General features: G+C 37.6%; 1 protein-coding gene across 24 annotated transcripts in view; it reads left to right on the forward strand.

Moving 5' to 3' along the window:
• LOC121345424 (ABI family member 3 binding protein) overlaps positions 1-12360 on the forward strand; it is a 137663-nt gene that overhangs the window by 62348 nt on the left and 62955 nt on the right. For 14 of the 24 annotated variants that reach the window (XM_041422293.1, XM_041422301.1, XM_041422304.1 and 11 more), the window contains exons 16-23: positions 607-681; positions 1986-2045; positions 2417-2482; positions 4132-4206; positions 6161-6226; positions 6740-6826; positions 10866-10931; positions 11346-11408. The exons of 1 other annotated variant lie outside the window; for it this stretch is intronic. In XM_041422293.1, coding sequence (XP_041278227.1) covers positions 607-681; positions 1986-2045; positions 2417-2482; positions 4132-4206; positions 6161-6226; positions 6740-6826; positions 10866-10931; positions 11346-11408 — 558 coding nt within the window. The remainder of the gene's footprint in view (positions 1-606; positions 682-1985; positions 2046-2416; positions 2483-4131; positions 4207-6160; positions 6227-6739; positions 6827-10865; positions 10932-11345; positions 11409-12360) is intronic. 9 more of the 24 variants (XM_041422303.1, XM_041422307.1, XM_041422311.1 and 6 more) reach the window with 7 other exon arrangements.

Consider the following 12360-nt stretch of genomic DNA (forward strand, 5'->3'; position numbering starts at 1 on the left):
TCCTTGCTGCTATTTTTGGAAGTTTTGCATTGCTTTAGTTGTTACCATCACAGTAATTCAGGCACTTATTGCTGTTAACTAGATTCTCATCTGCACTCATTATTCATCATTGTAGATGAAGAATCAGAGGCAAAGAGGAGAGTTCCCTTTAGTTGGCTGTGTTTGCTTTTTCTCATTGTTAAGATTCCCAGCTATGGACCTGCCTTTCTTAGTTTTGGGATTTTATTTTTTTTCCTGTGCTGAGAGAACTTAGTTTTGAGACGGAATAAAAAGCTTACACATATTTCTGTGAAATGTTTCCATTAAAAGTCTAGTCCCCTAAATACTTTCTGGAACCAAAGGAGTTTTCTTACCATCTACCATGCACTATATGCTAAGATTATTAGGTAATAAGAATTCTCATTAGTATGAACAAAATGGTTTCCACATTGACTTCCACACCAGCCTAACAGTCCATGAGAGTAATGGCAGAGTAATGCCCAGCTGACTTGCAAGAAATTTTCCCTGTGCTTCAATTTTAACAAAGCAATACCTCTTTGCAAAGTCCTGAGATATTCAGGTAGCTCTGAGACAATTAAGCCTTTTAACACAAGATTATCTTTCCAGATTTAGGTGAAAGGAACCCTCTTTCTTCAAGTGTCACAACATCTGGCATGCCAGAAATGCCACCAATCTCAGCTGGTAATCATATCTGCCTTCTCTGTAGTTCTCCTCACATCTAGGCAGCCTCTCAAAAGACACAGCAGTGCTTTGCTAAATGAAGGATTTATTCTGACTTGCTCTGTATAAAGCTGGAGAGATTGAAATTAGTTGCACCTGCTGCAACGTTTGAGATATTTGAAATGAAAATTGCAATGATAGGATTAATTTTTTTAATGTTGTTAAACAATTACCTTGTCCATATTTTCTTGTGAAGGTTCATTTGTATAGATGGACACACACACACACACATACATACATATATATATATATGTATCATTGTTAGGAATGGTTAAATAAATGCTAACATGTCCAATTTCCTCCTTTTGCACATTGGAAAAGCTCCACCACAGGCAGAAAAAAGATTTATCTACAATTCTTAAGCAGGTGCAAGCACTTTGGTTAGTGAGTCATTGAATGTTGCTAGGAAAGGATCGAGTCAAAGAGAACTGAAGGATTTCCAAAGACTACAATATCAAAATATCCCAGAGGAATCAATCAGCACTATTTCCTTACTGCCATCAGCTGCATCTAAGGGCATGTTTGTAAACTGTCACAAGTCTTGCCTGCCTCAAACCTGAAACCACGCCCAAAGCAATGGGCAAATATGCATGGTAGTAGTGAGTACACATAGTCCAGATTTGACACTAGTTTATGTATTAGGTTGTGCATTCTCCCCGTGCAAAATTAGGATAACAGGGTATGATGAGATCACTTGATTAAAGGGAGTTTTTCTTCAGTGCACAAAGTGTTGAATTGTAAAAGTGTAAGTTGTAAGATGTGCTAGAATTCTGTGCAAAAAATACTGGTTTTTTTCACTTGCTTGCAAGCATTTATATAGAGAGATATAAACATTACACTGTGTTTTATTAGTGCCAGGGACAGTAATTTCTGACCCATAGAATGAAGGATTTCATTGATTGTAGGGAAAAGTGAAATCAGATCTTAAATTCTAAATACATAAGTGTGATTCTTAGTTGCCATGTTACCTCTGCAAGAACTGTTAGAATCTGTCAAGAAAGTGTAAGGAGTTGTTTGGTGAATTGGATATTTTGGCATTTTTCTGCTGATGTTGAGCCATTTAGCCACTGAGGCTCAGGGAGTATTGTGTTAGTTGTAACCACCACAAGACACTTGACTGCGGGTTTGAGTCACAGGGTACTGGCAGGAAAGGGCAGGTGTGGCCCTAAATACAGACTTTTAGGGTGTTGTACTGCTGGTGCTGCTTGTACTGCTGTGGCAAGGCTGAGTGCATATCTCAAGATCATTTCTGTGTCTGACCATAGCAACCGAGAGACCAGATCTGGAATGGACCTCGTCTGCTTCACGGGAAACCACAAGGATGGGTAAATAGCCAGCGATTCCCTCCTTCACTGCTTACTTTGGCCATGCTCTTCTCTGCGGCGATGAGCCTCTGCAGATGTGCTGGTGTCCCAAAGAGTGGCTCAGAGATGTGGCTGGACCTTTATGGCTCCTCACTAAAAATCATTCTACCTGTAAATGTTCTGGGGAACCATGTCTAGGTTTGCTCTCATGCCTTGGCTGCCAAGGCCAGTTGAAAGGCAGCATTGTGCCACCACCATGGGCAGTGGAGCTGTGACATGGTAGCCTGGCCCAAGCAGGGCCACGTCCCCTTCTTTATAGCTCTGTCTTGATGTGACCTGTGTGACAGCAGCCTGTGTGAGGAGCTGAAGGCAGTTTCTGTGTTTGATCTTAGCCGCTCGAAGACCGAGGCCGAAGTCCACCACTCCTTCCTCCCTGGCAACTCAAGAAACTGTGATGGGTAACTAGCAACAGCTTTCTTTTCCCATTGTCTGCCATCTCTTTCACTGCCCATCACACCTCCCACCCCAAACCACCTGGCATCCTTTGTCATCTTCCATGGAGAGGATGGAATCCTGTTGGTGCAGCTTGGCTTGCCGAAGCACTTGCCACACCGGTTCTGCAATTCTCTTGTTTGATCCCACGCTTTTTCCATGGCCGATGAGCATTTCCTGCAGGAAGCACGTGGCATACTGCAGAGGGACCACATTGTTGCCGCTGGCCCTCAGCTGCATTCCCCTGCTTCTTTGTGTTTGGGTGGTGGGTCTTTCTTTCTCTGGTGCATTCAAACATGACAGCGTTCCTATGACACAGACCCAGCTGGGCTGCCACAAGAACACAGCAGAGCAGCTCAGCTGCCCTCCAGGCATTCCTTGGGCAAGGCTGCGCCTCTTGGTTTCCTCACCACTGACATTCAAGGCGGCTGGTTTTCTTCTGCTCATGCCTTTCCATTGCCATCACCTGGAACTGGGAATGCTCTGCCCTGCTGCTGCTTTTGAGGCTGTGTTATGGTGGTTTTTTTTGTTTGTTTTTTTTTTTTTGTTAAATTGATACCTCGAATAAGTTTTTGGTGAATATTGGTAAGTTTCTTCATGGTTTAAGGCACTGGCAGCCTCTGGTACTAACAATATTTCTTGCAGATCTGACAACTATGCAATTCAGCAGTGTCCCAAGAGATATTGTGCTTTTAGCCAGCCTGTTACTGCTCTTGGGCCTACATTGGGATAAACCTTCAGTGCAGATATAAATATGGGGCCATATGTGCAAACCATATTTAGTTCAGGCATTGCCTGTGGCACTTATCAACAGTGGTGGAGATGCTTGTGGTAACAGCTTATTTCACACTGGCAGGTGTGCAAGACCAGTCCTGTGTCTTTGCAGTATTTTGTGCCCCATGGGGCACAAAATGGGGTAACAAAGTATTACATGAGCAGGCTGGTGTGCCTAAAATCTGAAGTTGAGCGCAAGTTAAAAATTTAATGAACAGTATAAAGTGACTTGGCACTTTTGTCTGGAGCAGTCTTGCTTTCATATCAACTGAGATCTTTCACACACTTCAGGATCTTTTCCAGGGAATTTACATTCCCTACTTTGCATTACTTGAAGTAATTTTCTGAGCTTTCTTGTTTTTATAGTAGAGAAATCAGATACTTGTAATTATAACAAGGCATATAAATTTGACTGGCCTAAGGATATTCATTTCTGTTTCCCTGCCTGGTGATGTTGTCTGAATCACTTTTTATGTTCTCTTATTTTTGCCAAATTTTTTAATTGGATTTTTTCCAGTATCTTCATCTCATAAATTCACTTTCTCCTTGACTTCTCTTGGCCAGTGTTCTTGTACTTTTTCAATCTTGCATTCCTTCTAACCACATGGGAATTTTCTTCCATATTCCTTGTGCCATTCTGTTTAAGTTTTTGCATTATATTTTTGTGGGTTTACACATCTTTGCATATTAACATCTTTCTTTTTAAAATTGTGCTTATTTTGCAAATTTTTTTTCTGTTCTTTATTGTTTGTACTCTAAACCATTGAGTACATGGTTGCAAGTGATGCAACGGTATGATGGTTCATGTATTTTTTGAATAATAAGCCACCATTTTTTCCAGCCTCACATGACTTCCTTCATGTTACTTCCACTCCCCAAACTTCTACATCTGGAAAAATGTCAGAGCGAGAGACTGGTAAATAGCATTTATTTTATACCCTTTCCTTGATTTTTCTTGATATTCAAGTGCAATTTTTATTCCTCTTATATATCCTCTATTTTTAATGTTATCTCCAGTGGTCTTTCATTTGTTCACTATGGCTTCATGTTATTTGTAGTAATCACCAGTGTATAATTAGGAGTTCTAGCCTCAAGTAAGTGATCCTGATACTACCTGGCACTTTCAGGCTAGTATTGTCTTACTGAAGGGTGGTTCTGATATGGTCAGTGGGGCAGAATTTAGCACTTAAGAGGAAACCCTCAGGCTCTGATGAATTTTGGAATATCAGCATAACAGTTATCCTTTGCAGTGGGAATGTTTTTCTCTACCTAGTAGACACATTTAAAGAGATTCACTGGTTGGTCTTTGGTTTCCTGTTTACAACTTTTTGAAGTAGTCTCTGATATTTAAAAGGCTGCTGCAGTACATAATTTTGGTCCTAAAAGTTATTTCTACAGTTACTTCTGCTAATAATTTATTATTTCCCTCCATTTATTCATGAAGAATATAGATTTTTAGGCACAATATATGCATTTTTATTTGAGCATGAGATTTTCCCAGCATATAGTCATAAAACATAGTAGAAGGTTGCTGTGAGGTTCTCATTCTTGGTTCTGTTCATGCTAGCATGATTTAACAAGTGACATTTTATTACATCAGTGTATCAAAAATCACTCTCTTTCTGGGGCCCAATCAAATGGAACTGGGTAAATGAGCATTGACGTAGTTCATCATCTGAAGATTAGCTAACTACAACATGCATACACTATTTGTGTTTTCTCTGTTCTTATTTGGTTACAGTTTGGTCAGTGTTCTTTTAGCTTCCCTTCAAGATAAATTTAGAAAAGCTTTTATCTATTCAGAATTCACACTGAACACAAACATGATACAGCTGTACTAATACTCAGTGGGTGGTGCTGACAGTTATCTTGCCTCTGCATGAACACAAGATCTTTGTTTTCTTTTGAAGCTGAGAGATCCATCTATCCAAGGTCATTTCTATCTTCAGTAGATGGAAAACATTTAGCAGTTTATCAGGCATGACTTTGCTATGATCTGCAGTATTGTTCTCACCAAGTTAGCACAGCCTTCTCTCTTGATTTAAAGGACTGGGCTACTTAGATTACTTATTACTTGGCGTTACACTTTATTAAATCATGAGTGTTCTTAACATTAAGAGTACCCACTCTTCATTTTTTCGTATAATACCACCCACAGAAATGTTTCTTTCATGCTCTAGGCTGCATAATTTCTCTAATGGAAATGCTGGTCTTAGGGGCTGATAGAATCTGCTTTTGTTGGGGGTTTTTGGTTGGTATTTTTTGCTGTTGTTGGTTTTGTTTGTTTGTTTGTTGGGTTTTATTTTAATTTGTGTTTTTATTAATATATTGTCAGAAAAACCTAAAAATATTTTAAGCCATTATCTGGCAAAGTATGGTCTGTCTCAAAAATCCTGCTTCTCTCAAAGTAGTTTTGTGGCAGTTGCAGGGAAAATCTCATTCTTGGCCAAAATATGGATTTGTAGGAAAATGTTTTGATACCACCTGTGTGAAAATTGTGTGCATGCTGTATCAAAATAATATTGGGCATTTGCAACTCCTTATTTAAAAGATTTGTCTGGCACATCCAAACTGAAGTGTAGGGGAGAAGGGGTTTGCTGTCAGCTGTTGCTATTGGATAGAATTTTAAAATCAGATGCAGACAGTTGGCTTAGTAGCTAATGCCTAAAATTAGATGTTATGTGACCAAAAAAAAACATTACCCCATGAAATAAAAATGTAGTAGGTTACCGCAAATATCAATCAGAAGTGTGTATACAAGAATCATAAAATAAATGTATGTCCTTTGGACCTGCTAAGAACTGAAGATCCCCTTGTCTAAAGGCTGATTTCACTTACTGTTTCAAGATTATTTTCATATTTGATCTTAGCAACCCATGGATCAGGCCTGAAAATCACTTCTCATCCCTCCATGGAAACCACAGGGAGCGTGATGGGTAAATAGCTTATAATTCCATTAGCTTTTCCATTGCTTGCCATCCCTTCCAGCAGCTGTGGAGAGTGCCAAGCTTCATTCAGACACGTTGCTCCAAAGACTGCTTGATGCTGGGCTTTCTCCCCACACTCCACCCCCACCCCTGCTCAACTCAGCCATTTCTGTGCAATCTAAGCTGGAAAATAATTCCCTGCAGTGACTGAATAGCAATCCACAAATAGACCTCTGCTAGTTTATGTTGTCTCTAGGTTTCTTCTGGCAGCTGCAGTTTTCTTTCAAAGAATAAGTACTTTAAAAAAGAGGCCTGTGAGAAGAAGATTGCCTCACATGAGCTACTGGAATTGACCCTCCTTCATTTCACACCAGCTTCAGTGGTCATGTAACACTTCATTTCTCAGTTGATCTTTACAGCTGCTGTCACCTTGCCTGATCTCACATCAATGTTGTCTTGAACAGCCCAATAGCTAATGGCCAAATACTGTGGATCTGAAGCCAGTTTTAATTTTAACTCCAGATTTTCTTTCAGCTTTTGATGAAAATCAGCACATTTCTTCAAGACCTGAAACGTCAGGCATCCAAGAAATGCCATCAGCTATACCTGGTAATACTTGAAAAATGTGATTTTAAATAGAAATTGCCCCAGAGATTTTTATTTTAAAAAGTGTATATTGTTAGTTAAGTTTAATATGACTCAAGATAGCTTCAGAACTGTTGTAATTAGGTTGTTCTCTCAAATACCAGACTAATTTAGGAAATTTTGCACGAAAAAGTAAATATTCTCTTCTAATTTTGGACTATATTCCTGGTATATTTACAAGTCTCTATTGCTGTGTTTGGTGTTAATAGGCATGTCTTATTACATAAAGTAGAGTTCTCTTTCTAAGTTGCAATACTGAAGAGGGGTAGAGTGAAAGGTATTATAAGTTTCGTATAAATCCCTGAATGAAACCATTCTAAGTTGGGACTGTCAAGTAAGTCCCATAGATATAGCAGGAACAATAGCAATGGTGGAGAATAGACTCTAAAGTACTTTAATTTGAATATATTTAAAGCAGTGATTAACTTAGACATTTGGCTACGAGAAAGGGAGTCTGCATAAGCAGGAGATTAATAGAAACAAAAATGTGCAATGTCAAGTGTATTGCTGTGTTTCTTGAGTACAACTTTGCAAATAAAAGGCAGAACACTGTAGTTAAAGAAAACAGTTGCAACAAATTGCTCTTGACCAAACACTTCCATGGTAGATCTGATGCTTCCAAACACCCTTGAAACCTGTTATACCAGATCCCAGTGAAATTGAACTGGTGGATTAATAGCATTTTATTGACATTTAAATTAATCATGCCTAATACTATGTAATAATCTATATAGTTTTTCTGGTTTTCCTTATCAGCATTTATGCATTGGGTTTCTTCTACTTCCTCAATTCTTAAATAAGTCAATTTACCAATACCTTACAAAATGGGACACTGAACAAATACATTTTTATCAGTGCTCAAGGTTCTGTTTCATTTAGTGTCCCTGCAAGAAGAAATATTTAATTTTCATTCAATGGTGACAATTTCTTCCAAAGCCTATTTCAAGTTGTTACCAACACTCCTTGCAGCAAAAATTAGTTAGGTTTAATTTAATCACATTGCCACTTGCTGCCTTTTTTCTGCTGTGAACACATTTTCCTCTAAATCCAAGTGACCAGCCTGTTAAAGGACAGTTCTGTATCTGTCACTTCTTGATCAGCAGCTAGAAAGCATTTTTGGTACAAGGTGCAAAAAGAGCGATCTTTTTCACCAACTTGTTTGAATTTCTTCCTTGTGTTGGAGTAATTTAAACTCCAGAAAGTGCAGAAGAAGGTTCTTTGGAGTTCTTTCTAGCGTCAGATACTGGATCTTCTTGTCACCATATTGGGACACATGTCTTTCTCCTTACTCACATAATACAGAAAGGACTTTGAAGTGCCCCGTATTTTGCTTGTGTTTGCAGTGACATCATCTTGAACAACACAGCTTGTGTGTTTGCTATCCCAGCAACAGTCAGATTCCTCGGCATTTTAAATCCAGATTTTCTGTGCAGCTCTTAATGAAACACAGACAGTTTCTCAATTCCCATCTAAAGCATCTGGAGTCACGGAAATACCATCAGCTCAGTCTGCTATTGACATTTCTTGCAAACTGAGTGTTCTTGAATTATCAGAAGGGTTCCCAGGGTGCTTTTGGTGAAAGGTTGATTTCCTTTACTTTGGGGATAAGAACAACTGCGAGATAAAAATTCTGCATCAGTTACTATTTGTGTTTAAGGCAATATCTATGATGTTTAACATACTGGATTATGATCTTCTTTCCAAATTCTGAGTTCACTTTTACAGTACTAATTATTAGTATTAGCCATGATTGCCACTGACCAGTTATGTATTATTTAATGTCATAGAACTTTACCATGTGATACTGTGGGGCTTGTAACCAAACTATAATTTCTCTACTATATGTAGTGTATCATGATACAGATAGCGGTGGTATTGCTGTAAGTCATACTCTTTTTTATTTGCTAATTACTTTGGCATTACCAAAGTGTATTCCCATGGCCATTGGTATTTAAGACATTGTCCTGGCCAGTTACAATGTTGGGGGCAGACAGTGACATGCGTAGGAAATTCTCTTTGTGGATTTAACTTCTATAAATATTGTTCATGTTCGGTTGTGGTTTTAAAACAGCTTAATGGTTGTTCAAGTTGTAAATCCTGAAGTTGCATAGAATATTCAAGCATATTTCTCATTGAGGAGAACTCTCCAGCTATGACAAAAGTCCTTTCAGGGAGATGAAAGATAGCACAGGGAGCATTGCAAACCCATGTTCAGGGTGAGGGGTTTTTATAAGCAGCTTGAGACTTGATAGTCTAACTACATCTAGGGAAAAAAAAAAAACCCTTTTACCTGGGGAAATAAAGGTTTGTCAGCTTTCCTCATGTGTCCTAAATGATGCAGTCAATTTCTTTCATATTTTCTTCCTCTATAGGACAAATTTAATGCTGAACACAGGAACTCTCCTTTTTGTTTCTCTTGGTATACTCTGAACCTTGTCTTCTACTGCAGATCTCTACAGATATTTGTAAATGTTCTATAGTATCCCCCTGTATATTAACAAGTAGGTACTTCCTTTTATATTTGCCATCATAAGACTTATGTTGAACACTTCTTTAAACCAGTGGTAGGCAAGGAGAATATATTCAGAACATGTATTTGTGAAGCTCTTATTATTTCCATTTTTCAGCAACAAAATTAAGATGGAGAGGACAGTAAGTAGCCCTGTGCCGCAGAGAAGTGTGTAGTCAGATGCAAAGGGATACATTTCTGAAACTCTTTCAATCCACCCCCTGTCAATTTACCCTACAAACTTTTGATGCATTTTTGAAAGATATTATTTGCTAAGACTGGAGGAGTCTAACAGAATTTTCAGAACAAGAACTCCTTGTTTGAAATTTTCTCTTTGTTGGTCCATCAGATTTGTGCTCTTCTAATTTTTCTGTACTGTGTTCTTGCAAGTGTGGTGACAGTGTCCAAACTTTGATTCCATTTTCTGAGATAAACTGTTTGACTGTCTATTTGTGTTAGGAATATGTTCTATGCTTTTATGAGAAACTTTTTTCCTTTTCAATAATACATTCTTAGACAAGAGAAGGGATTTTTCATCTGTTTGTGTTAGGAATCTGTTCTATGCTTTTATGAGAAACTTTTTTCCTTTTCAATAATACATTCTTAGACAAGAGAAGGGATTTTTCATCTGTTTGTGTTAGGAATCTGTTCTATGCTTTTATGAGAAACTTTTTTCCTTTTCAATAATACATTCTTAGACAAGAGAAGGGATTTTTTGTATCGTGATCTTTGCATTTACTGTTATCATTTCCATATGTGTTCACTAATTACTATGTAGTAAATGTGACTCTTCTTTTAACTTATCCTTGTCTTCCAGTGTCTGTATGAAATTCTGTCTGTCCAAAGTGCTTCACAGCACTTCATACCTGTTCAGAATGAAAACTTGTAAATTAATCAAGCTATTCAAGAAGGCACAAGTTGATTTTCTTCTACCAGGGTGCCCAACTCTTCATGGAAATCATTATTAAGTTCACCTTTATGCATTTTCAGTGGAGAATCTATTGTTTCTCTTTTTTTTTTTTTTTTTTTTTTTTTTTTTTTCCAGGCATATATTAGTTTAGACCAAAGTTCATTTTTAAGTGTGGTGAAGTATATAATAATCAGAGCTAGTTAATAGTTTTTCAGATAAAATATAAGGTGGGCAGTATCTTTGATGCAAACAAAACTTCTGACTATATATTCATTGACTAGTTTGAAATTTATGGTTGGAAAATATTTGATGCCTGAAAAAGGATTTTGGAATGTGTCATTTACTGCAGTTAAAAGGCAGCTCTGGAGCATCATGACTGCCACTATTGTGCAAGAGCACTTTAGCTAGTGGCTGGAAGTTTGTGGTAATATCAAGTGACTATAAACTGATGTAGGGTTTATTTGGTAGAAAGAGCATACGTGAGAAACCACAATTGATTTATTTGGGTGTGATTCAAGTAATGCTTTCATATGCATTGACAGACTGCCATAATATCTCAAGATAGTTTCCATCTCTAATCTTAGTTCTTCCAAGACCAGTTTTGGAGCCCACATCTTTTCCTTTCCTGCAAACCACGAAGACAGTGATAGGTAAAGAGTAATCCTAATTTCTGTCATGTCACAATACTTAAATAAGAAAAGTTGTATTTTAGAATTTAGTCCAAATATTTCAGTTCTTTTACTGATAGTGGCAATGCCAAACATTTCAGCAAGATCATCAGTCATTTATGTAAATGAGATACTTAATTATTAGGCTTCTCAATTACTCTTCCTAATTTTCTAATCTGTAGCCTTAGTTCACTAAAAGATTAACTGTCTGTATACTACACTAACTCAACTAAGCCCTCCTGATTTTGAAGTGGAATAACCTTGTAATGAATGCAAATATTTATGTAAAAGAGCTGAGTGTAATATGGGCTTTAATCACACAGTTCTGTACTGATGCATCTTTAAAAAAAGAAGTTTGTCACTATTTCTGAAGAAAGTTTTCTGATTTAATCACAGTTACTCAGAGACCAAAGCCGAAATCTTCTTCTCCTTACCTTGCAAGCCAAGGAACAGTGGAGGGTAAAAAGATATTTTAATTTTTTTCTTTTTTCTTAATGTCGTTTGACATAATTTTCATTTGCTTTGAGCAATATCTGTGGTTTGTTAATGCAGTGTAAAACACTTGCCATATTAATGACATGGTTATGATGTTTGAACATGGTTTTTTCCATTACTTGAAAAGTCAGTTTTGAAGGTTCCAGTGACAAAAAAAATTTGTCACAGAATTTCTCTGTGACTCTATATGCAGTTGTTATTCTGAAAATTCTTTCTAGAATGAAATATTCCAATATGGCAGAAACATAATTTTGTGTCTTCTTACTAATGTGGATTTGTTAGCATACAGAACTTTTTTCTTATCTTTTTGAAAGAGGACTAAAGTTCAGGCTTGATGTATGGGCATGTTAATCAATGGCTTATAGACTAACGGTAAGGAAGAAGGGGAATTATATTTCACAGGGAATTGCAACGCCTTTCATGTGAATGGTGAGAGCTTATATATTCTATGTAAAAAGAGTAATAATGAAAAGAGTAAGAAAATACTTGCATAAATTATTGAAATTATAAGAAAGGTTGGAGTTATGACTGAATATTGATAGCACAATATGCAGTTTATTTCTTCATGCTAGAAAAATTAGTAATTAGCATTTGCAACTGCTTGCATTGGGAACATACCCAGCACTTGCCATCCTGAATTTTGAATTCTAACATATGTCTTGGCTCCTGCTCTCTCTGCATTTCCTGCTGGTTTTGGATCTTCCAAGAAAGTGTAAGGAGTGGTTTGGTGAATTGGATATTTTGGCATTTTTCTGCTGATGTTGAGCCATTTAGCCACTGAGGCTCAGGGAGTATTGTGTTAGTTGTAACCACCACAAGACACTTGACTGCGGGTTTGAGTCACAGGGTACTGGCAGGAAAGGGCAGGTGTGGCCCTAAATACAGACTTTTAGGGTGTTGTACTGCTGGTGCTGCT

The sequence above is a fragment of the Onychostruthus taczanowskii genome, unplaced genomic scaffold, assembly GCF_017590055.1.
Source record: "Onychostruthus taczanowskii isolate IOZ18803 unplaced genomic scaffold, ASM1759005v1 scaffold73, whole genome shotgun sequence".
Taxonomy (NCBI): domain Eukaryota; kingdom Metazoa; phylum Chordata; class Aves; order Passeriformes; family Passeridae; genus Onychostruthus; species Onychostruthus taczanowskii.